Here is a 25407-nt window from a genome sequence, read left to right as displayed (position 1 = left end):
GTAATCTGGACATGTCTTCAAAATAGCAGTAAGTGATATTAAATGACCTGCTGGGGTTTTTCAGAATTACGCAATTGATGATTACATTAGAGATATAAACTGGGGCTAGTTTTAGCACATCAACAATTAACTGCCCAACTAAAATTTCATGTGTTGAAGCTACGCATAAGAATCAAACAGGAACAAATTACAGTGAACAGTATTAACATGAAACATAAGCCCAGCTTTAGCAGGTTTCAAGTCTCTGCATGTATACCTACTTTGTTAATTTGCTAAAACATGCTAAGCCCTTGGTATGGTCCCTTAACTTTGCATTTTGGGTGAGCAACACACTGATGACTGGTTGTGACACCACTCTGGTGACGTGGATGTGACCTGAAGAAAAAGAAAGAATGAAATGATTATTTCAGCCACAGTCTGCAAAGTCTCAGCACCCTTATTCACCAAATGGACCTGTTGAAAAAAAGTTGCAAGTTAGTGTTGTATAGAACTCAACCCAGCTAGCGTTGCATATTTGACCCGAAGCTGGTAGAAACATTCTGATACTTGTCAGCAGCAGCAAAAATGAAGTTCTCTTATGCAAGCACAAGAAAGCCCCATACACATCTGACAGATAAACCTTTCTGAATCAAATATCTAAATACCCTACCTCAACCATAGGGTTGAGGTGATGTGATTGGAAAATCACCCTGCTAATTAAATAGCTTACTGTAAATCAGGCATTAAGTGAGCACCATTTTCCTCTGAGAAATATAGAACATCATTTCTATAAACTCAAGGTACATATATGTGCGAAATTCTTAAAATTAAGGTACAAATAGATTCAATATGAATCTGTTCTGGAATTACAAGACCAGATGTCTTATAACAATATCTCTCTGACTGGCATTGCCGATACTTTTTCAAATCCACAGGATTTACCACAGGACTAAAATCATGCATAACCCACAACATGAAAGACAGTAAATACACATTGTAAGAGAACAAAAACCTCTACATCAGTTCAACTCAAAACAAAAGGATTAAAACATAAAGAAGCCAGTTTAGAACAACTGTAAAACATACAAAAAACTGTAAACCACCCAACCTCAAGTTTTACAAGACCTAAAAGGAATTTAGGGGTTTAGACATTTTCAGGCACCCCATTCATCCAAATACCTTTGGTATTAAAAGTGTTTTGAGGATCTAGTGATCTTTACTGGCGAGAATCACTTAAGTGCAGTTTATTTCAAAACCTAATAGATTTTGAATTATTTCAAATAATATCTAATTTAAGGGAAATACCACTAAATTTATGAATTTGATTCACACATGCAGAAAGCACAAATGTAACTACTTGTGAACCACTACTTCGTAAATCTCAAAACCAGAGAACTTAATCTGTGATGTCATCCAGATGCTCAGCCAGGAGTTGACTTTCTGACAGTAAATAAGGACTTTGTGGTTTTCAACATGTTAACCCTCTAATGTGATATTGTTTGCTCTAACTGAAAAATATAGCCCAGTGAAGTTATGTAGGATGTAACAATTACTAGACCTAATCCTATATCTTACACATTTCATGGAGCTCCACATTAGTATGACATCAAGGTTAAATTTGCAGGAAAACATTTCTCTTGTTTAAGAATATGAAGCAAGTCATTTCAATGCCAAAATTCAGTGGCATTCCCCTTAATCTTTGAGCTAGAATTTCTTGCTGTATAATTGCTTAAGTCTACAAACTTACAAAAATAATAATAAAAATCCTCAAAAGAGTTTTGCATTAATCCCAAGGTAATAGATAGTTTTTAAAGAAAAATATGATATGTTGCAAAGTGAATACCCAGGAACTTGATTGAATGATTGAAATGTGGCACAAATAAGAAAGATACTTCATTGCACTAGACACATGGACATCACACAAAACCACACATCTTTGGGCTAAAGTTGAACCGGCTTTACATACCTGCATGTTCACGGTATATTGGCCATGTTTTATTTTCTTGTTTTCCCTTAAACTTTTTGTCAAATGTCTTATAAACAGAAACGTGGTCCAGTCATTTTTTCATGTTGGCTCTAAATTCAAAACAAAAACAATTGTAAAATGATTTATGCCTGGACACATCAGCATATCTTTACATATAAAACTGTTTAACTTGATACAACATGAGTAAAGAATAACTCAAAAAATGTTAACAGGATAAATATTGAGTCAAAGTTCTGATCTACTTATGTACATGATCACTACATAGATAATGGTTGCCCCCTCACCTTCCTCGCATCACATCCCTATCAATAAAGTACGCAAAACAATGTTTGAATATTTAGAAGAACTTTCTGTTTGACAAATCCTAAACACGGAACAGACAAAAATGTTGTATGTAGAAAAAAAATCATGGAATAACTGAAAAAGTAAGTGAGACTAACTTGCTATATTTAGTTAAATGATGACACGGAAGTTAAGTATTAAGAGAATTAAAAGGTTTCAGTGATGTGGTAGCACTTCCCAAACAAGGGCACATGCTCAGAAAAATATGTTGCATTAGTGATTGTACAAGTGAATTTCTCACACGTGTGAAGAAATTTGACCCTTTGTAAGAGTAAGATATCATTATGATTTAGAGCCCAGAAGTTACAGAGAACATCTATATCATAATAAGGGGAACTCAACATTTAAGGTAATTTGTTTGTTTCTGCTCTTCTGCCAAATATCCACATTACTAGCTCAGTGTGAAGGCCTTTTGCTCAAAGTGCTATTCCAGGTACATTATACAGCTCATTGATAAGGCATCAAATTATCAAGTGATAGTCACACAGATTCAGATCAGTTATTTCTGAAAGGAGAAAGCCAAACATATATCCTAGCTCAAATAATTTACATAGATGTGTATATCCTGAAACGAATTGTAATTGTAAGTAATTCCCTCAGAGCTACAAAATAATACAAATATTAAATTCCCAACAATATACTTTTAAGTTGTACGCATAAAAAATCTCAAAAAACCTAAAAACACACTCCTTCAAGGCACACTTAGGACAGATTAGAAAGCTAAATCTAACTCCATAATCAGACATACAACTAAAATATACATCCAAAAGGCATGAAGTATTTTTCCTAAATGCATTCCAGGTGTTAAAATTAAACAGTTAAAAGACGTTCTAACATTTAGAACAAGGAGCACTGCCAAATGACCAAATGAACTAACTTTAATGAGCGATTTGAGCTGAACAATGTCTGAGAAGCAGCACTGAAACTTAAAGCACCACAAAATCTACACAACACAGTCACAATTCCCGAAACTAAAGGGAATTTGGAAAACACATATTCATGTTAAATCCTGTTAAATCCTGTGTTAACTTGGTTTTAGTCACTGCTATGTCTACTCTATTAAATCGTCCACCCAGGCCACCTCTGTGCCTGTATGCTAGTCCTCCACTAGGTAGTGCCATTTACCCAAAAACTGCTTTGCTTGGGGATTCATCACTCTACCTAAAAGCAGGTTTGGGTTGAAAAAAAATGAAGCACCAATAGTAATGAAATACTGCCATCTACAGAGGGGGACAAACACTGCTAGGGTAGAGCCCACATGAATAGGCTGGCTACAATCAGCCACAACCATTCCCTGCGTGTAAACCAAACACCGAGCCGCAAATAATAATAAAGAAAAAAAATAACACTATGAAGTGGTCACATTAGAATTACAACGTTCAAGTGTCATTTGCATTTGTTAATATGAATCTCACTGAGGAGGGGAGCAACCATTATCTCATGATATGTTCTACTTAGGGTCCGTGTAAGATGCACAAAAACATTCATCACAAACTACATCGAAGTAGGATTAACTGTCCAGTGTCTCTCCAGTGCCAATTTACAACAATGGCCAATTGGTAGACAAAGTCAAACACAGGCGTGCTCGCAGCTTATGTCTTTGTGATCACTGTTCAAAGCTGAGAGGAGATGAATGACGAACGATGCTTCTGTGCAGACGTTGACTGTGAGTGACCTCAAAAGGCTGAAGAAATATTCCTATGCCAAGATGGAGCTGTGCATGAGAAGCTCCCATGTCAGGAGAAAGTGACGTCTTGTAACGGGACTCCCTGGCTCTATTGTGCTCCTCATCCATCAATCAGCGACACATCAATGTGGGACAAATCAATCATGTGCCTGTGTGGTAATTGTGATAATGTTTGAACCAGTGTCAAAAGGGGCTGAGACACTAATACACATTTATGCAAAATCTGTACAAGCTGAATTTCAAGACCATCACATCGGCAAAATGTAAAGACCTACCACAATACGTAATCATTTGACTGGCATGTGTTTAAAGATGATGAAAAGGAGAGGGAGTATTGATTACCTATGGAAGCTCATTTGAAAACTTGCTGCGTGCTGGGGACTGGAAAATGTGGCAACTGCTTTCCTCTGCTGTGGCATCATTTTGAACATCTGCGACAGAAACAGAAAAGAACAAATTTAATACAACTAGATACTCCTCTTATCCACAAGGGGGAGTGAGGGTGGTGAAGGAAAATTGATTAGCTCATTCTCTACCTACCTAATCACTACGACAGAGGGCGCTATGGGATCACATTAGGAGAATTTCATTACTGCCACTATGGTGGACACACATAAATATCTATTTTTTAAAGTTTTCCTCACAAGGTACGTAGCTTAAATATAAAAAAAAAAAAATAACGTATGTATGCATTAGTTACAGCTTAACTTCTGCACAACTGTCTGAATATTGTTACTTTTAATACAGGACGGGACATATTAAGTTATAAGAAAGGAACGGAAATACAATACGTTTGCACGCTAAAATATTAAGTTGTAAAACATCTGATACAAACCTCAATGGGGCCAATGGATCTGAGAAGATTCTTCAGCTGAACGTCAGTTGTGGATGAGGAGAGGCCCTCTATGGACACGGTACAGCGTTCGCTCTCTGCACCTCTTTGGCTTTGTCTGGTGGACATCGGACGACCTCGACCCATCTGACCACCCCCTCTACCTCGGCCCCGGCCTGACACGACAACCTACCAACCAACCAACGCCAGGTGTGAGAAAAATTGCCGTCATGACAGAAAAATACGGGGGAAGGGGGAAGAAGAAAAGCGGCGAAAATACAGACAACCTTTTCCTGCTCTAACAGGCATGTTGATGTTTTAATCCTGCATTCAACCGTGTGGAGAGGAGCTATACTGTTTCTCAGCACAAAGGAAAATTTAAAAACGCTATGTTTTCCTTTCGCACCCCTCAGACACGCCACGCTTTCATGTGATTGACTTATCATATTTCTACATAGAACATCAACATCAGAACATGATGCATGTGGCATGGCATATCTTCATATGAGCTCCTGAGTGAGAGGTATGTTTCTTCAGCTGCAGAGGAAGAAGAGGAGGAGGGAGAGACCCCGAAAAGGAGAGGAGGTAGAGGGAATATGTGTGTGAGTGTGTGTGTGTTGGGGGCGGGGGAGCATTAAGGGAGAGGAGCCATGCAAGCGTTATGGTGGCTGCCTTACCCTGTCAGCATCAGTGAGTATGGTAACTGTGACAGCAGCCTGGTGGTGACAGGCGTGCAGAGAGGCCAGGGGACCTTGTGTAGCCCCCTGTGTTACACTGCTTTCAGCTTGTCAATACTCCTGCACCTGGCATACTGTCCTGTCTTATTACCACTATGCTCGATTGGTATGTCTGCTGAATGCCAGGGTAGCGCCAGCGGCACAGGACAACTTTACAGGAGACATTTTGGCTTCTTCTATATCAGAACTGCCATTACTTCACAGTCTGGACTATTAATATATATATAGTTCAGGTGAGATGGTTGCTGATGCCCACAACACAGAAGGCGGTGAGCACTCATTTATGACATACCCTGTTTTGCTGTGGGTTGCCCATGCCCCCTCGGCAAGCCTGCGGTGTTCCGCTTGGTCCCTGTTGCTGCTGTCCTGTCATGGTAACCTTCCTCTGGACGCCCTGGTTGAGTGCGGGTGCCGGCCAGGTGCCTTGTTGCTGCATAGGGCTGCCAGTGGCCTCAGGCCCCTTTCCACTCTGTATGATGATGGAGGACAATACTAATTTAACTACTGAAAAGATTTCCTGCCTTTATCTTTGTTTGCAGGATTCACAAACTCCTTCTTACATTAAGCATTTAGGGAAAGTGTCAAGTTTATGGACAAAAGGGAGAAATGGAAGGCCATTTCTACAAAGCAAACTGAAAATGTGCAAGCATTGGAGCTGGATCCCTATCGCACAAGCTGTGGGGAATAAAGATCAACCCAACAAGGTGATGGTCTCATTATCAAATAAAGTCACAGCTCAACTCTGTTGACATGCGGGGAAGAATTGAAGGTCGTCTCTTCCCCGACTCTGCGGAGAGATGTGACAGATCAATACAGGGGAAGAAAAGAGGCGATATCTCTGACCTGTCCCCAGTTGAGAGTAAATGGATTAATCCCTCCTATAGAAATCACAGCTCCTGATTGCACCCATCAAATGCTAAGCTGCATTACACTGGAACGACAGCAGCTCGATGTGTACCCCATCCCCCTTACACCCCCCTTCTCCCCAGCTTTTGTGTCTTGTGCTGCTTTGTATTATCCCTGATGAAAATATAATTTGCCTCTTATCTGTGTGCCTAAGCCATACAAATCCAAATCCTCAAAAGTGGCAACTTTCTTACACAGGTATTATGTTGCCCCCCCTTCAACCAAGAAAGATTAATTACAAGGCTCTTGGATTGGCATTCTTTTGTTGCCTCACACCTGAGAGATGGGTTGATGGAAAAAAGCAACTGAGGGATGACAGAGAGGAAGAGAGAGAGCAAGAAAAAAAGAGAAGAGAGGAGATAACATTGTCAAGCTCCCGTTGATGACAGCAGAACAATGTGGAAGAGGGAGCATCTAGAGAATCTTCTTTTCATCGCAGCTATAGGCCTTAGCTGTGTCTTTCTGTTTCCATCTCTCTTTCACCACCTCACATCCCACTCCCCTTTTTTCTCCAAGATGCGGTACATCAGATAGCTCTGCGCAGGTTTCCATTAAGGCACTGACACCCAGTTATCTTCATCTGCAGCCAGCCTGCGATTTTGGCTCTGCGGCTTGATCCTCTGGGATGGAGTCGGAAAGCGGCTTATTTCAAATACTATCACATCCCACCAACATGTCTCATCAGTGACAAGTATGAATGTTTAACATGCATGCCTTTGTGGTTTTTCAATAAAGATTAATGTGTAATTAAGGCCACAGCAGTAACTTATCAAGTGAGTATAAAATAGCCGGCAGTGGTAATTCTGGACTTTGTTGGCGTTACTGTCATTCTTGTTTTACCCTCTCCAAGGCCTTTATCTTTTTAAAAGAATACTCTTGTGCCCTTAAAAGAGGATATCAACCTTTAAGAGCAGTGATGAGGTGTCCCCATCTCTACAGATAAATGTCATACCGCTCTCTTTAATGCCTACAGCCTTTCTGTGTTCTCAAGGTAAAATGTACGTGAAGGCATTGTGGCTTAAATACCAGTTCCCAAAGCTTTAGAGAGGAAACTCTTACCAGATCAATTTTGCCAAAATGACACAGACATCATCTTGTCAGTCCCATAGGTTAGATATCTTTTAGACTACAAAATAGACAGCGTGAGGGTTTTCAGTGGCATTTAAAACTATTTCATTTCAAAACTATGTAACTTCCCTAGTGAATAAAAATCAGTTGTAGAGGATGAAATAAATGCCGAGCCAAAACGCAAAAGAAGGTGTTGGATAAAAATGAAATCATATGCTCACCGCTCCTGAAAGTTTGACGACTCTGACTTTTTGCGGCACCTGCTGACCTTCGACACCAGAATTCTTGGCTCGCTGCATCACAGTTCTTTTAGCCCCAGGTTTAGGTCCTTGAGCCTGAGCCTGAGCCTGAGTCTGAGCCTGAGCCGGGCCCAATGAGGGAGTTACAGGTATGTTGTTTTGAGTGCCAGGTCTGTTTACGTTCTGCATTGCACTGTTTCTTTGTTGCTGTTGCTGCTGTTGTTCTTGTTGTTGTTGTTGTTGTTGTTGTTGTTGTTTCTGCTGCTGCTGTTGTTGTTGTTGCAGCTGCTGTGGACTTTGTTGGGGCTGTTTCCATTGCTGGTCTGGAATAGGCCCAGGGGTCTGTTGCTGTGGGGGGTTACCTTTTACCATCTGCAGGCGTGTCTTCACATTGGGACGTGGTGTAAGGGTTTGAGTGGCGCCATTAGGAGGGATGGGGGTGCCTTGATTAGGATTCTTAAATGACTGATTTAATGGTTGTTGTGTTCTCTGAGGAAACTGTCTCTGCTGTTGTGGCTGTAACTGTTGCTGCTGTTTTTGTAACTGTGGCTGCTGTTTTTGTTCTGGATGCTGCTGCTGCTGCTGCTGCTGCTGCTGCTGCTGCTGCTGCTGCGGTGGTGGTTGTTTTTGTACAGGGTGTGTTTGCTGATTTTGCTGTGCAGGTTGAATCAGTGTAGGAGCGGGCCCTTGGCTTGGAGTGTTTGTCTGGGAATTAAGCCTTTCCAGCAGCTCCTTCTTTCTGACGCCGGCTTGCATCTGCCGTCGCATTTCCTTCCTCTTCAGGATCTCCTCTCTCAGACGCTTCTGCTCCTCAATCTTCAGACGATACTGCCGTGTCTCCTCATCCTCATCAGGGTCCTGTGGCACAAAACACAAGTTGACAATATGACTGCCTGTCTCCACTTACGTGAAGGGGAGCTGTGAGCCACGGTGTCCTATTTGAACCATATTACTTGACACTCAGATGTAATCAAAGTCAAAACCCAAGAGAAAAATGCAATAGTATTGATCTGTTCTTTCCAATGGAATGAGACTGCTGTCATTAACAACCTTATGATTGGGCTTTTAATAAATGGGGGCCCTCTTCAGCACACTGATAAGCTCGCTTGAACTGGATTTTGCAGGGAAAAATACTGAAAATTACTCAGTTTACAGTACCATTTCAGTGAAATATTTGAGAAATTAAAATAAGCAGTTATGTGAAATAATTTGTGCATTGTGCAAACAAACTCAATATTTTATTTATCATTAATGTAAAAAAGCTGACCTGTGCTGTGCTGGACGGTGTGCTTGGGATTTCCTTGCGAACCACTGTCCTGCCTGCTCCCCCAGGCTGCGATTCAGTCTTGGCAGCAAATAGGCCTCTTCCTCTGCCACCGTCAGGCACCGGCTGAATGTTCTGCCCAGGACGCACCCCCTGTGTTGCCTTGGCAACAGGCCTGACGTTGGCAGCGGGGGAGGCGGTGGGGCGGGCACTGTTCATGTTTGTGTTGCCAGGTGCTACAGGGAGCTCCCGTAGGTTGCTGTTGCGCTGCTGTATTTGCTTGGAAACAGGTGTGTTCTGAAGAAAGGGCAAAATGTAAACATTTCATTTTGAGTTTACAATTAGTCTGCTTTTAATATACATTTAGATCTATCCAATTTCACCCTGCAATATTTTGTTTACTGAGGAAAGATGCTGACAGAATAACAGAGTAATTATAATGACACTGATAAAAATACAGACCCCATGTAAGTGCTTTTCATCAGTTTGAGCAGAAAACAGATAATATGCTAATATGCTAATAAGATAATATGTTAATCTCTCACCATCCTCTGCCTGTTGGACATGTTGCGCTGCTGGGGGTTCTGAGGGCGGGGAGTCATCTGCCTGGGGCTACCGTGCGCCTGCTGTTGATGGAAGAGATTCTGGCCATGGTGCATCATGGGGCGAGGCTCACTGAGATTTAGCTGTTGCTGCTGGTGATGGGGTAACTCCTGCCTATGATGTTGTTGCTGGTGGTGCATGGGCTGATGGGATGACATAGGGTCGTGATGTGGAAGCTGGGAGACAGGAGGACCATGCATTAAGCCCTGAAATTAAAGAAAAGACAACTAGAGCATGAGTAACAGGCAGAATCAGAACTTGCTATCACATACAATAGTTTTTATATTACATATATGTTTAATAAGAATGAAATAAAAACTGACTGCATTATATGTGAGTATACATATATACACAGTTCATACACATATATAATGCAATCTGTTTTTTGTTTTTTTTTTAGTTTATTTATTTATTTTAAACAGCAACTGTATAATTTCTTATGGAAACTATTTTCAACATAGGATCAGACAATTACTGCATGTAATTAACCTCCAATTGGTGTCCTCATGTATCCACATAGTTCTACTAAAATGGCGATTCAGTCACTAGAGGGAGCTCACGTATATGTCTCCACAAAATGCTGAGATGCCAAACAGACAGGTCTTTTTCTTTAACGCTTCAGTAGCAGTGAATATGATAACTAGTCTAGTTTACTCATGTGTACAGTACTCTAGTCATCTAGTCATCGCTCTTGCCAACACCATTTTAATAATCTAGAGTAAAACCAACAAAAATTCATACATTGATGGCACACAAAGTATGTGAATTGTATGCCAGGCTCCTTTACAAGATTTGTCAAAGGCAAGAGAAGATACTAAAAAAAAACCTCATGATACTAAGATCAAATTATCATGTTTAGTATGCAAATTCAATACATGATTGGAAAAGAAATAAAGAAACATTACCCAGCTGTTGCACAACTTACAGACAATTACACAGAACATCTTTTAGTTATAATATTCACTTACTCTTAGTCGTACCTGCATCCCAAACTGAACTTGTGGAGGGGGAAAAAGGTTCCCCTGCTGGCCAAACGGCTGACGAGGGCCCATGAAAGGTCTGGGCTGGTTAGGGGGGCCACTTTGTTGATTCAAGCCGACCATTCCTTGGTGACCTTGGTGGGGAGGGAGGTTGGGTCTTGGGGGTTCTCTCGGAAACAGTCCTAGCGGGCCCTGACCCGGCTGGTTGAAGGCTGGTCCTGGTGGGCCGAAGCCCATGTGGCCCTGTCCGGGCAGCTGCTGCTGCTGGTGGAGGTTGTTGCTGCTGTTCATCAGAGGGCTGGGGCCCTGGTGATCAAACATGTGCTGCCCTGGAAACCTTGTTGACTCTGTGCGCTCTGTGCCCAAGCAAGAAGACCAAACAACAACAACACAACAGAGATGTCAGTTTTTTGCACTGTGAGCCAATTTCAATACATCAGTAACTCCCTCTCCAGATGTATAGTGTTATGGCAAGGGAAACAAGAACAGACAACTCTATCAAGGTGAAATGATAAACAACCAAGTGGGTTGTATTTAATTCAACATTAACACTGTGAATAAAAAATCTGAAATATATGTTTAATGCATGTTTTAAGTATCCAAGGCTCATTCAGATGTACATATATATATACACATATATACACATACATACACACATGCATTTAACATGAGTGCTGCTAATAGAGCAGCACCACAAAGCTGGGAGCATACCCTGTAGGTATACTGTCAGAGCTGATGTCGAATAGGGTTAAATATGCTAAGAGCGCTTTGTAACCCTCGTCAAGGCTGGGTGTGAGACTCACCTGTCATAAAGAGGGGCTCCCTATCCTGGGGGCCTTGAGGTGGCTGGTTCCTAAAGGGCTCCATGTGATGAGGAGGCCGCTGGGGCTGACCAAAATTACCAGGCATGTGCTGCTGGAAGTCTCCCGGTCCCTGGGAAAACACAAAACTCATGAATTATAGGCCATACTGGGAACTCAATAATCACAAACAAATTAAACTAATGAAAAATGGGACTTTGCAGTGGAGTATTTCGTCGGGCATGGAGTGCTTGTAATTGAAGGGCTAGGGTCATTAAAAAGACACAGAATCATGAGTTGTAAACATCAATATGCATGCCAATATTAAAGAAACCCTTTAGCATGAATTTGTGAGCAAACCTGCATTAATGCTACTTGAGGCTTTGTTGATAAACCTTCTAGAAGTCTGTCTTTAACAAGGAAAGGGTATTTTAGGAGGGGATAAATGCCCTCATCTTTGTTTCAACTTCGTTTTCTCTTTGCATGTTCGACAGCTTTCACTGCATGCACACTACTCCCCATCTATCTTCCAAGGAAAAGTAGATAACAACCTTTTAATCCCTCCTTGGAATTCGAATCCCCCTCATAACTGTCTCCTTTATTCTTTTAAACATCCATCTCTGTTGAAAAATTAACCTGCTATTCAACACGTGGCACTTCCACAAATGGCCTCCTTGCCTCCTCCAAGCTTATTGTAAATTACTTAAGATGCTATCAAGGCTTAATCCATCTTTATTCCACTGCTGTGTGGCGGTATTTAGAGAGGAGAGGTGTTAGAAAGCTGGAAGGCCAGAGTCCCAGAAACTTGCTTAACAGAAAGTTAATCAAAGGGGCTTACAAAGACAGGGGAGCACAATGTGGGCACAATCACACTATTCTAAATGGTCAGACAGGCAGGTTTGCACAATGAGGACTCTGGTGTCCATATAATACCTCTAAAATAACACGGCTCATCCTCTCACTTCTAATCCTTGATAAAAAAAAAAATTAAAAAAAGGCTGCAGGCTGTTCAATATGTAACTGATGCTCGGATAGCTCTTAGCAATGAGGGGATAACCATGACAAATATAATAGAGAGGGGTGAAATGTCACATATTTAATAAAGAATGGAAATTTGAGCTTAAAGCATTTTTGTGTTCAGGATATAATATTCACAGGAGGTAGGAGTCAAGGAGCTGTGACTGCTACCAACTGCCATCAAGGAAGAATTTATTCATCAAAATGCACAACAAGACGCTAAGAATTTCAAAAAGGTATTGACTACTAGAAATTACATCCCATACTGACATTGTTTTCAAATAGTGTAGTTGGTGGCATCTCTGTTTCATGGTTAAACTGAGTGTCATTATCTAAATGGATTAAATATACAAATAACTTTAATTGGCACTGAGATTAATATTTCAATACCAGTCTCCACCTGCAAAAATTTAATGCAGTAATACTAGAGGCTATGACCCCCCATTCGCCTGGTCTTTTAACAATTAAATTTGATGGGATGATAATGTATGATAATCATGAGTAATCAGGTGCCCACTGCTAAATGGAATGTTGCCGGCTGGTATGTCACCTGCATTTCAAATTGTGTCCTTGGCAACAGCAGCCTAAATGCAATTGACAGCTGGGGAATCCAACACTATGTTGTTCATCAGCCCATACCCTTCCAACCCCACCTTCTACTGTCTGATAAGAGCCAAAACAGCTCCCTGCTACGGTGCTATCAATATCTAGCGCCATCACAGTCCTCAGGGAGCAGGAATTGCATGATACTGACATTGAAGGTTGGAAAAGAGGTAAATAAAATACAATTTTTTTGACAAAGATTGACTCCAATGTGAAAGCCTGGCTCATTTGGCAACAGGGTTGTAAATCCACATGAATGCAATTGGATGCAGCTATTTTCCAATGGCTAATTTGCATAAATCCATATAAAATGTACTTTCCAGGAAGATGTCAGTCAGGACCAGCGCCACCTGATGCCTGGGCATCATTAACTAGAAGGATGGACTAACTTAAGGCACTTTGGCTGACTTGCTAGTGAGCCATTTCCCGCAATACAGTAATTACTTTAAAGGCATTTCTGTCATCTCTTGGATGGGTTCTTTGTGTGTGAAATAAAGGACCTTTTCTTACAGGAAATCACAGACTTAAGATCCCTTTTCTCTGACATGAAATTCAGCTTTCTTAATATATAGTGCAAAAAGGCAAGACGCTCACAGCCCAGCCCCATCAAACCACCACCATGTTTCATTAATTCAAATACCATTCAAAAAAGGTCTCCATGCCTTTGGGACACAAACTTGTAGAAAGTGAATTTTAACTGGCAATATATCCTGGTTTCACAATTCCATTATGTGCCAAGCTGGCTAGTCTGAGCCCCAGCCCATCCATGAAGAGTTGCTAACTAAGTCCCGCCACTGCAGCCCCGACCTCCAAAAGTCTACTGCCTAAAGCCCCTATCACGCATTTCCAGTTGTGCAGCCAGACTCGTATCAGTGTTTACAGATTTGCTTTAACAGTATTTGGCCAGGGCAGGAAAGTCTAATTGCCGTAATGATATTACCCTCACAAAAAGGGACGCTAACCGTGTGGAGAGGGAGAGAAAGTGAGGCAAAAGGGAGAGAGAGGAGCAGCTGCTACTCACAGGGAACCTCTGAGGACCCACAGCAGGTCTGGGCTGGCTCTGAGCAGGAGGCATCAAGGGCACTGCAATGAGAGAGAGGGAGAGAGCAAGAGAAAGAGGGGTGGAGGGGGGAGGGGGAGAGAAATGAAAATGAGGGGCAGTAGGCAGAGAGAGGGTGGTGATAGTAGAAAGGGAGGAGACCATTAGACATCTCCATGCTAAAGGCTGTTACACAGAGCTACATCTTAAATTTGTCTCCGAGTTGCTCCTCACATCTTTACACAGCTGGGCACAGACCAGGGAGCTCAAGGAAATGTGAAATGCATGTGAATCATTTACCAAATTCAACAAATACAAATGAATAAGACATTTGCTGTTTGACAACATTTGGCACAATACAATTCAATAACAGCATTTTCATTTTGCATACTGCTGGCATACTGATTCAAAATAAGGGTTACTGTAATTGTATGTCAACATCTAGAGCTGGAAAACATTCAATTGGAATCTATCACTTAAAATATATAATTAAATAAACACAGACATATATACAAACACATGCACACACACACTTAATCATAACCAGAGGCAATCCCTGATCTTCCAGAACACGTCTTCCTCTCAGGAGCAAAACCCAAACCCCCACATGCACACACAGTGATACACACACACACACACACACAGTGAGATATACACACACACAGTGAGATATACAAACACACACACACACACACACACACACACACACACACACACACACACACACACACACACAGATCTAACAAAATTTCAATCTTGGCCTGGACAGACAGGCCAGATAAACCCATCTCAGGGAACGGAATGGTGATGCCGCCAGAAAAAAAAAAAATGAGGATAAACCCATTACTGGCTCAGAGAGCTATTCACTTGTCACTCAACCAAACAACAAAATGACATTCTAATCCAGACACCTTTCAGGACAGTGTAAGGATAACTGCCAGCCAAAATGGCATCATGCACCTCAAGTGAAGATCTTGCTGATAAACTAGGGTTACACAATTATGGATAAAATGACAATTATGATTTTCATACTTGAGACTACGAATCTTAGAAGAAATAATAAAAGAATAATATTAATTGCATTTTTATTTGTCTTCATGCAGACTATTATGGAACTATCACTTCAACTTTGCACAAGACAAAAGGCACACTCATGTTTTAAACAGACAGCTTATAGCCAACTGCTTGACTTTATATGCTGAGGGGTTAGGGATAGAAATAATGTCAACTGTAACTAAAATAATAACTTGAGTCACAGCACCATACACATCTGGATCTTTAATTACACTATATAAAAATTTCTCTTAAATCATCAATTATTTCAACGTATACATGGACATCATATAACCACACAACAGATATGACCCTTTTCTTTGTATAAACACAATTTTATATTTTATATCCCTCTCACATTTTGTTTGCACAGTTCATCACAGGGTGTAAACTCAGTCTTGTCATTTGTTAACTTGTGGATATAATTAGGAGAGTTTGGTTTGATGCAACAAATCACCTTGCTAACACATAGGTAGCAGAATTGTCATTTATGAATAAGACTGAAAAATCCATTTTAATGCTATTGATCAAGTAGTGCTGTGGTAAATCCAGAAAAACAGCCATAGAGGTTATATTAAAAAAAGCATTTGAGTGATGGTGGATTAATTTACCTTGCACAGAAGATGACGTGGGCCCTCTGAAATGGGGGTTTATGTGGATGTTTTTGGGCTGTGGAGGTTGCTGCTGGTGATGCTGGGGGAAGTGGGGTGGTGGGGAGCTCATCATTCGTGGTGGCGGCTCCATCTGGGGCCGCAACGGCGGAGAGCGGTGAGCCATGTGTGGGGGGATGAGGGGCTGAAGGGGCTGCTGGGCCAGTGGGCGCCCATGCTCTTGGAAGGGAGGAGGTCCTCTTGGACGCGAAGGGTGGTGCTGCTGGGACTGCAGTTGCTGCTGATGAGGCTGATGAGGAGGAGGCATTCTGGAGGGTGGCTGCTAATTGGAAAGAGATGGGGAAACGGAGAGGAGGGAAAACCAAAACAACCTGTCAAAACACATTTCTTTCTGGGAAGATTCTGATATCATTGCTTGCAGCCATGCGATGACACGCCAACAAGTCAATTCACCAGCAAAACTGAAGATGATATCCTAAAGTAATTTAGTGCAAGTCTCCCCTGAAGATTAAAAGTGCATGTGTTTTTTGAGAATTTATATAAGTGACATAAAACTGAAGGCAACCTTGGTGGGATCACAATATGTAAAAAGTGAGCTACAGCCATTAAGAAGAAACAAAGACCAACACCAACAGTCAAGCTATCTGCTGGCACTGGAATATATCGACCAAGGATGCACCAACTGATAAATGTTGGACCCATAATTATATAGTTAAGTGACGTGTAAAATGGGTCCTTGATAATTGGCCAGTCTATCTATTCAAACTACCAAACAATCAAACAAACAAATAAACAAACATGCCAGTGACCAATTTAGTCAAGTAGTTAAACTTGGCTACAACAGTATGTTGTAAAAAATACAAGCTCATTAACAGCAGTCAGCACATTGTTTGTTGTGTTGGCATGTCGTCGATCTGCCTTTAAATTTTCATTTCCAGTGCTGCCGTTTTGTTTTGAATTTTACAGCCTATTATCATTAATTAATACTACCTAAAATAATGAAGAGCTGGAGAGAAATGTCATGCTGCCTTGAGAGGAATCACTTTAACACAATGGTATATTGGTATTTTATTATTTATTAATACTTTTGATTTTGTGTACTTTTTGTGTAGTCCTGGTCGAGTTCTGAAATCCAATAACCTTCCACCGTGTTACTGAAGATCATCATCACTGGCCCTTTTTATTTAAGTTACATGTTCAAGTGACTTCAAGTGACTTAGACTTTTAAGGGTCTTGTATGAACTGCTGAGGCATGTAAATCAAAGGATTAAATGCATGAATTGATATCAAACAATAAAAGCCCACAAGAAACTAAATCCTGTGCAAAGAACAAATTTAATTTTGTATAATACTGTCTAAATGGACTACTGCCAAATGATTTGCTATAATCCATATATCAACATTGATATAGAGAAAGAGTGTTTTGACTTTTTCACGCGTAAACGAGCACTGCTTTGGAGGTCTTAGACAGTAAAGACAACAGCAGTGAATACAACACATTTCAAATACAGAGAAACCCAGCCTTGCTGTAAGTGTGACAAATACAAGAAAATGTCAAGCCATTTCAAATCATCTTATCCAGTGAAACCCTTATGCTCCCTTTAGCTACTCTTCAAGAGGAGTGATTCAGTACTAAGTGATGCGTTACTCTGTGTAGCTAAATAGATTATCCCTTTTATGCTGTTCAGGTGGATGACTGTACAGTAGTTTACCTGCATGCCCATGTTTCCCATCAAGGGGAGCCTCTGGTCATTCATTCTTCCTCTGTGTCCTCCTCTAAAATCTCCCATTCCAAAGCCTGGGAAACCTCCTCTTCCTCGGCTTCCTCGCCCACAGCCTCCTCCTCCTCCTCTCCCTCGGCCTCCGTAACGGTTCTGTCTTTTCTGCCGTTCTTGCTCCTCAAATTCCCTCAGATCCTGCTTGGCCTTCTCTGACAGTTCTGATGATATGTGGAACAGGAAAACAGCATTTGTATATTAACCCTAAATATTAATTTAGGATAAAGTACAAGTTCAAGTCCATATTAATGTAAACCTATTACAGATTAGAGGTCACAAGATCACAAAATATGTGAGGATTTACTTTTGTTGTCAATGAATCAAGGACAAATTATGCCCAGCAGGAAACCTTTCTACCTAATGTTTCAGGGATGTTCCTCCTTTTACTGCCTGCATCAGCCAAACGCACAACAGCGCCATCTTTTCTCTCAGACTTGAACCGTATGCGACCAGACTCTTCATCTTCCTCATCCTCCTCATCTGATTCTTCCTTGGTTTCTTCTTCAGGCACAGCTTCATTTTCAACCTGAAGACATTTTCAGAGGTTAGAAACAAAAGTCTACCATTCTAACAAATACCCCTCACCATTTTTATTACGAGCACAACTGTGTGCAATAATCGGGTTTGTGGTAAAAAAAAAAAAAAAAATGCAATCTATAGAAACAACACTAGGTGTTGAGTGGAGGCTCTTAACATACCTCCTCTGTGTCAAAGACCTGAGAGTCCTCTGCAGTGTCTTCCTCCTCTTCTTCCTGCTGCTGTTCTTCCCCCACCTCTTCCTCCTCCTCGGGGGCCTCCTCCTGTTGGACTCCATGTTCATCCAGAGGCTCATCATAGGAGGTTTGATATTCATCATCCTTTAAAGATCACATTGGTAACATGTATTGATTAGCTTAAGTGGTAACAACGCTCAGATAAGGATCAGCAATGGCTGACTGCATTTCAGCCGTTGTTGGAAAACAATCTCTAAGTGTGCTTCTGTTGAAATTAAAAACATCAATTCCTAACAAGCAATGCTGTCACGATGTAGGGCAAATATATACAAGCATAAAGAACAGAGTTCAACTGGCATCCATTTTTGAATGGCTAAAATAAATAAAAGTAGGCTAAATGATGATATACTTTAATATTTATGAAGCGATAAATAGAAATTTAAAGACAAAGACAAAAATTATACAGAGTATAAAGGCAAACATTAAAATGTTATGGAGAGGATTTTGGGGAGGCACTGTGTACCCCCCACCCCACCCCACACCCCCCCCACCCAAATTACCATAACAGTGGGAGCAAGGCTTCATTACTATTCCTGACAGCATTTGAAATTCAATGAGATGTAAATGTTTGACATGATATACAGAAATGCAGGCACAGATAAAAACACTCCTCCCCGCTTCAATGATGGTGAAAATATCATTGACTGACTCCTCGCAAATCACACTGTTATTGGCCGCACTGTAAGTTCATGACTCCATGCCAAAAACATGGCACAGATGCAAACATTCTGGGAGATGACAAATCATTTTTTTCTCCTCCATAATAAGATTTCAGTTCAACTCGTGATACAATCACTTCATACAATCCCAAATACACATCTCAGTCATTCCAGAAAATCAACAAGCAAAGAGACCCCATAACTGGTATAGGGGTTGCTGGTTATTCAAACATCCTATCTGCATTAACAACCTCTGACAAAAATTCATTGCTAAATAAGGTCAGAGTGTAGGTCACACAATGCTGTTTGGTGTTGCGCTCCATTAACCTGCGAAACAGCAGCACATATTAATGCAGAAAAGAAAAAAACACACTCTGTAAACCTGATGGATGGACAGGCTGCCCCAAGGGAACTAAACAGCTTAATCCTTTAAACTGTTCCACATAGTACCCACTGAATACCATAGTGTGCAAAATGTCAAGGCCGGACAGTTTAGTGACCTTGTAAACAGTTATTACACATAATACAAATACACATCCACACCTACAGACATTTCCCAAAATCCAAAGTAGGCATCCACTTGAGCTGTGTACCCTCAGTAAGAAGGTCAACATCTTATCTTTGTTTGGAGAAAGGAGGTAGGTTAATATATCTCTGTCAGGTGCCAAACACCATCACACCTTGGTAAATGGACCATAACGGACATTTGCACATGGATCTGGTCTTATCTTTGATCCTCTTAGTCTGGGCTAAGAGGGAAGGGAAACGAATAAAAGGGAAACTCGCATCAATCATTAGAAAACTGTATGGGGTGTCCTCAGGAAGGTCAATAATCTTTTCACCTGCATGAGACTTTATCAGATCCAGTCTAAAGCCCGAGATAAAAGCCCCCCACATTAACCTCCGTCGATTGGCAGCACATCTCCTCAACACAAAGCAGCTTCTTACTCCCCCAAAGATACAGGGCCCAAGGTCACAATGGCACAGGGATTTGGAGGCGACAGCAGAGCATTACTTCACACCAAACAAGCTGTCAACACAAACTTTGTCAGCAAGATGGAGAAATTAACTGGCAGGAAGTGATAATGAATCTAATCCTCCCCTGCCCAGAAACGCCAACCTACATCTCCTTCTCCTGAATAGATTTTCAGTCCTGACTGTCCCCTCACCTAGACAAGAAAACTGACATTATCTCTTGGATACAATAGCGTTGGACAGAAAAAGGAGGTGGAGGACGTATGTGTGTGTGCTTGTGTGTGCATCCGCAGGCGTTTACATGAGAGTAGGCAAATGTGAGAACTCACTTGAAATTCACCATCTAAGGGCTCATTGATTTGGATGTCTAACACTTCATCCTGGTAGCCATCTTCACCGTCAGCTAGCTCAACAGTGTAATCCATCTGGTCTTCAGGCATCTCTGTGTTGTCGTCCTGGCTGTATTCCTCTGTGTACTCCTCTTCTTGCTGGTACCCCTCCTCCTGTACATCCCCTCCTTCACAGCCCTCTGCACCCAGGTTCACAACGTCATCTGTGTAGTCTGCTTCCTGCGAGTTGTCCTGCTGGTCATAGGATGTGCCTAAGTTGTATGTGGCATTGAGGCTCATATCCTGACCACTGAAAACAAACAAAACATTTCACTTTCCGTAAAACATAGAAAACATTATGAAACTGAACACATAGCACTGATGTAATTATCTTACCTCATGTTCACATCTTCATCATCACTTTGTAGAAGGTCGTCATTCAGCTCTTCATCAGACACTTCTGAGGGATTCTGAAACAAGAATATAGCAACATTTTCTTTGGCTCTTTGACAATTGTATTCTACCCTTCCTCAGTGTGTGTGTGTGTGTGTGTGTGTGTGTGTGTGTGTGTGTGTGTGTGTGTGTGTGTGTGTGTGTGTGTGTGTGTGTATAAAACGTGCGGGCAGGGGACCACCTCCAACCCCAAAGGATGCTCTATTCCCATGTGGTGAAGACAATCTGGGCAGGTCAACACAGTTCTTTTTTGTCCACTGTACTTCCTCCTGGTTCACATCAACAATTCCCCCTGTGGAGGAGCCACCTGCTACAAGTCCACTGCTCACTTCTATTTTCTAAATGTTCTATCAACACTAACGTTCCAGTTTTTTGGATATTATTTTTCATGTCCTGCTTGTGAGCAAAGAAACCACACTGACAAGCAAAGTGCTATTTGGTGCCTAGCTTAATATCAAAGTAAACGAAAAAGTGAGATTCAAAGAGATTTTGTTTAATCTTACCTCCTCCAACAAATCCTCTTCCAAATCACTTTTAAAGAGAAAAGACAGTAACAGGTTAGCAGAATCAGACAAAACATTTCAGTTTTCAGTACTGACTGGATGTTTATTTTTATATTATTTTATTTATCTATTAATTTTTACACTTAGATCATGTCTTCTGATACCTCTGCTTTTACTTTTTTTTCCAGACAAAGTGAAGGATTAACTGCTCCTTTAATGGATGATAACATTTATTTAAAATAAGTACACTGTTCAAGCCATTGACTTATCTGAAAATCAGAAACTTAGCGTATGACAAATTAGTGTTTTGTAGATATGATTTTAAAAGGACAGTCACATTTTGTTTATGGGAAGATATGAGTTTTATGCTACACTGGACACATCTTCATTTTGATAACATTAGCAGGTTGTGAGTTACATACAGCACTCTTCTTAGTTCTCATGAGAACATGAGAAGATGATTTACCTCTCTAGATCATCATCTTCACCTCTCCTCCTGCGTGACCGCTCAGCACCAGGTTTGTCATATTCATCAAAGTCATAATCTGCAACAAAAAGGAAATTTTGCTGATAGATTTCGCACTAGAGCAATGCAATATGCCAATATATTCAACATTATCATAGGCTGACATACTTATTCTACAAGCAGAATTTGAAAAGCATATTCCCCGTACGCCAACCGGAGTCAACTACTGAAAGTACACAAACAGCATAGTAGAGAGCTGAGACCAGTACACTCTCTCATGCCTGAATCCAAATAGAAAAGATATTTACCCAACATTTAAAAGCCCTCCAAAAATGAACATTAAGATTGGCCTGAGTTATAGTTGTATAAGCTGAAGTGTTTATAATGTTGTCCTAATCCTCAACAAGAATCTGTTATCACAGTATCTGCCATACTAGATGCTGCTGTTGTTTAATCCTCAACTGATACAGATCAACAACAAACCCCCTGCCTCATGTGATGCATGCTCTCAGTTTTAACAGGTTTTCCCAACCTTGCAATTACATAACATTTGGCACACTGGCTCTACGAAAGAGAGCAGAGCTCCAGGGAGAAAGGGAAACCCTTGATCCCTCAAAGTCGCACATCTTCTAGGAAAAAATGGGAAGCGTAACCAACCAAACGTATCTTATTTAACACAGAATATTATTCTATATATAATAATTATTCTATATATAATAAGTTGGAAACACTGAAGAACTGAAAAGATTAAATCCAGGCTGGATCCATTCCTTTCCCTCCATCAAACTGATGACAGAGGCACTGATTATTTCCTGGGGCCACTTGGTTCTTGGCACAGTTTGAACCATTGAAAATGGGCACAGACATAGACACAGCAGACATGTTGACTTGCCATAGTAGGAAAAACACAGGTGTTATCAATATCATTAAGAATGGCTTCATTCTATTCAATAACACCCGCTATATACATCTCATGCCAACATCTGCAAATGTGCAAACGTATCCACAAACCTCCACAATTACATAATTACAGTCAGCATGCAGACCTAGAATATGCCTTATCACTCATCTCCTCCCAAAATACACTGATAGTCAGGTAAACAAGGTATCTATGAAGACGAGAAGAACAAGGAAATAAAAAGAAAGTAACAGATATGCTGTACAATGGTGAAACAAAACCACTGTAAAAGTTTTAACAAAGAACAATCACAAGCAGCTTTTCATACTGTCTTCTTCTCCTGTATGCATGCTCTTGTCCTGTCCACAGTGCCTTCTACAGTGTCAGAGAGCAATGGCAGCTCCTGCACAGATGAGAAAGTGGCTTGTTTGAGTATAAATAGAATGATTATTGCGGATATTGCACACCCACAAATGCGATGACACACAGGTTTCTCATGAAAACAGAATAACTTAAGCAGAGTGAGATTGATAAAGTGGTTCTTTACTATTCTTTTTTCCTCACATGGATGGAAGATAGTTACACATGAGACTTAGTACATGTGCAAGTGACACCCTATTCTAACACAGAATTCATCACTGAACACCAGCCTTTAACAAAGATATGGAAAACTCTCGTCCCAGTTGTTACCCAAGAACTGATGGTCATGCCACATTAACATCCCCATATTTGATCTGTCCAACTCGACATGACCCAGCCAGACAAATGTCCCTGCCACAACCTTGCTGGCTCTAACATATCAGTACATATCCCCTACCAAATGTTTTCCTTTCAAAGTCTACTAATAGGCTTGATTTTGAAATCGGTACATGATGAAAACACACCACAATCATAATTTTCCTAACAGAGTTCTGAGCCTGCATGCACAATACCAGGATGCTGAAACCCAAGCAGCTAAATGGAATTCAGACAACTTTTTTTTAGTTTTTGCACCTGTTTTTCCTCCTACCACATGCGAAAATGTCTCATGTGACAAAAACATATTACTGGCTTTAAGTTGAGGTCAAGTATCTGGCCAAGAGTTAGTCTAAAACTTTTGGTCTAATATTTCAGTCTCTTAACTCAAGACCCACTTGGACATGACAGGCTAATAAGCAGCCCCACAATTCATTTTGCACCAGTCAGTTGTTTAATGGGGCAGACAGAGACTTCAAACAAACTAAAACGTACATTACCTTTTCTTTTTTTTTTTACTCAACTTGACCAAGAGAAAAACCTACATGAGGCAAATTTTGGAAATAAATATTGGAAGCAAGGTAAATTCCTGTCTGAATATGTTGTTAACCACAAGGTCAGACAGAAAAAATATTAGTCATATGGACACATTACCAAAACCTTATTGTTAGCAATTTGTCAAGTTGGAAGTGAAATGCCCACGTTCATACTGTACACTGAGATGTAGTTCAAGTGTTCTCATTCGTAGTTATACTAAAATACATTTTCAGGCAACTTTCTGGTAAACAATGACATTTAACTGCACGTATGACTGAATATAACTGACACCTAAGGATCTTCTGGTGGCCACGGCAACTAGCTAATAAAAATCAACGAATATGTAGAATAAAAACAGCACGTAAAGTGCGTCATATAGTAGCACCCCTGTGTGCACATGCCGTCGTTAGTTCAGTCCCAACCCTGGCAACAAGGCCAGAAGATAAAAACCAACGCATAGTACATAATTTAAAGCGGATATCTGAACACCACCATTAGCCAAAGAACTAAGTGTTTTGTGAACAACTGCCTTCAGCGGATCATGGTTAGCTAGCTAGCTTTTATCAGCAATGTTGGAACTAACGATTTATTATATTAGTGTACAAACACATGGTGTTATTGAGCCATTATTCATTTTAAAATGCCATTATAGCAGTTTCAACATTTTTCAAGAGCAACGTAACAAACACGACGCAACAAATACTCTACATCACTCACATGAGGCGTATTTTCACCAGTTTGCTGACTAGCTAGCTCACTTGCTAATGATATTTGCAAACGCAGCTGTTAACAACCACACGCTGGAAATTAGGGCTGAAACATTAAAAGCTAATGTTAACGTTAGCCCGCGAATTGGCCCTGAATTCATTCACTAAAACAGTGGATAATACGAGCATTAGATAATTTAAACAACGATAAAATGTCGCTAATTACGTTTAGATGTTAATTACTTAGCTGCCAAGTTAACACTGCCGTACGCTGAAACTTATATCTGTATACAACCAAGAATGTCAACCACCGATGGTTACGGATGTTTGTTCAGGGTAAAGCTTATTAGCTAGCCATAGCTAAGGTCCAGTTTATGGCCTACAGTCACTGCAACCGTGTTTCAATCTACTGTTAACAGTAGCTAGCTATGTTAGCTAACTTAGCTTGCTACAAAGCTAACTTAGCATTATCGACAAAAGCCGCTGACATTACTCACCCTGGCCGTTGGCTGACATGGTGCACTGCGTGTCCCCCTCAAAGTCTGACTACAAAAATGGGGGTTGCATTTAATCTTTCGTATTTCACTCGTAGGACAGTAAAAAAAGCGTGAAACTAGCAACCAAACAGCGTCTATGCAGCATTGATTTCCATCCACGACCGTAGTACAAACATGGCAGAGCTGTGGCTGCTGCGATGATGCATTGTGGGTGGGAAACACCAGCTCCGCCGATAGGTTTTTGCTGCACAAACGCGAGCTGCCTGTCAGGTCCGATATGAAGGCAGATCATTATGAATCTGGCAAGTATCTGCCCTCCACGATTGCGCGTAGTTCATACCAAGTGTTAG

General features: G+C 40.9%; 1 protein-coding gene across 1 annotated transcript; it reads right to left on the bottom strand.

Moving 5' to 3' along the window:
• Positions 1-1921: 1921 nt before the first annotated feature.
• Positions 1922-25205, bottom strand: rbm33 (RNA binding motif protein 33). The gene is made up of 19 exons (XM_022767095.1): positions 25058-25205; positions 21684-21762; positions 21218-21245; positions 20658-20731; positions 20262-20571; positions 18224-18382; positions 17883-18051; positions 17460-17686; positions 15748-16069; positions 14066-14127; positions 11428-11557; positions 10613-10980; positions 9587-9850; positions 9045-9338; positions 7760-8635; positions 5857-6033; positions 4831-5016; positions 4338-4426; positions 1922-4144 (listed from the first exon to the last, which is right to left on the bottom strand). Exons 1-19 carry the CDS (start codon positions 25074-25076, stop codon positions 4096-4098), a joined length of 3882 nt encoding a protein of 1293 aa, XP_022622816.1. The 5' UTR covers positions 25077-25205; the 3' UTR covers positions 1922-4095.
• Between the last annotated feature and the right edge of the window lie 202 nt (positions 25206-25407).

This window comes from Seriola dumerili, unplaced genomic scaffold (genome assembly GCF_002260705.1).
Source record: "Seriola dumerili isolate Sdu_G_001 unplaced genomic scaffold, Sdu_1.0 BDQW01001124.1, whole genome shotgun sequence".
In the NCBI taxonomy this organism is placed as follows: domain Eukaryota; kingdom Metazoa; phylum Chordata; class Actinopteri; order Carangiformes; family Carangidae; genus Seriola; species Seriola dumerili.
This window is presented reverse-complemented; position numbering and strand designations above follow the sequence as displayed.

Excerpts from the sequence above, each read along its gene's own strand:
- rbm33 (XM_022767095.1), bottom strand. Across the intron at positions 20,572-20,657 it reads GATGAAGATGTGAACATGAG|TGGTCAGGATATGAGCCTCA; the intron begins GTAAGATAATTA and ends GTTTGTTTTCAG. Across the intron at positions 10,981-11,427 it reads GGAGCCCCTCTTTATGACAG|AGCGCACAGAGTCAACAAGG; the intron begins GTGAGTCTCACA and ends GCTTGGGCACAG.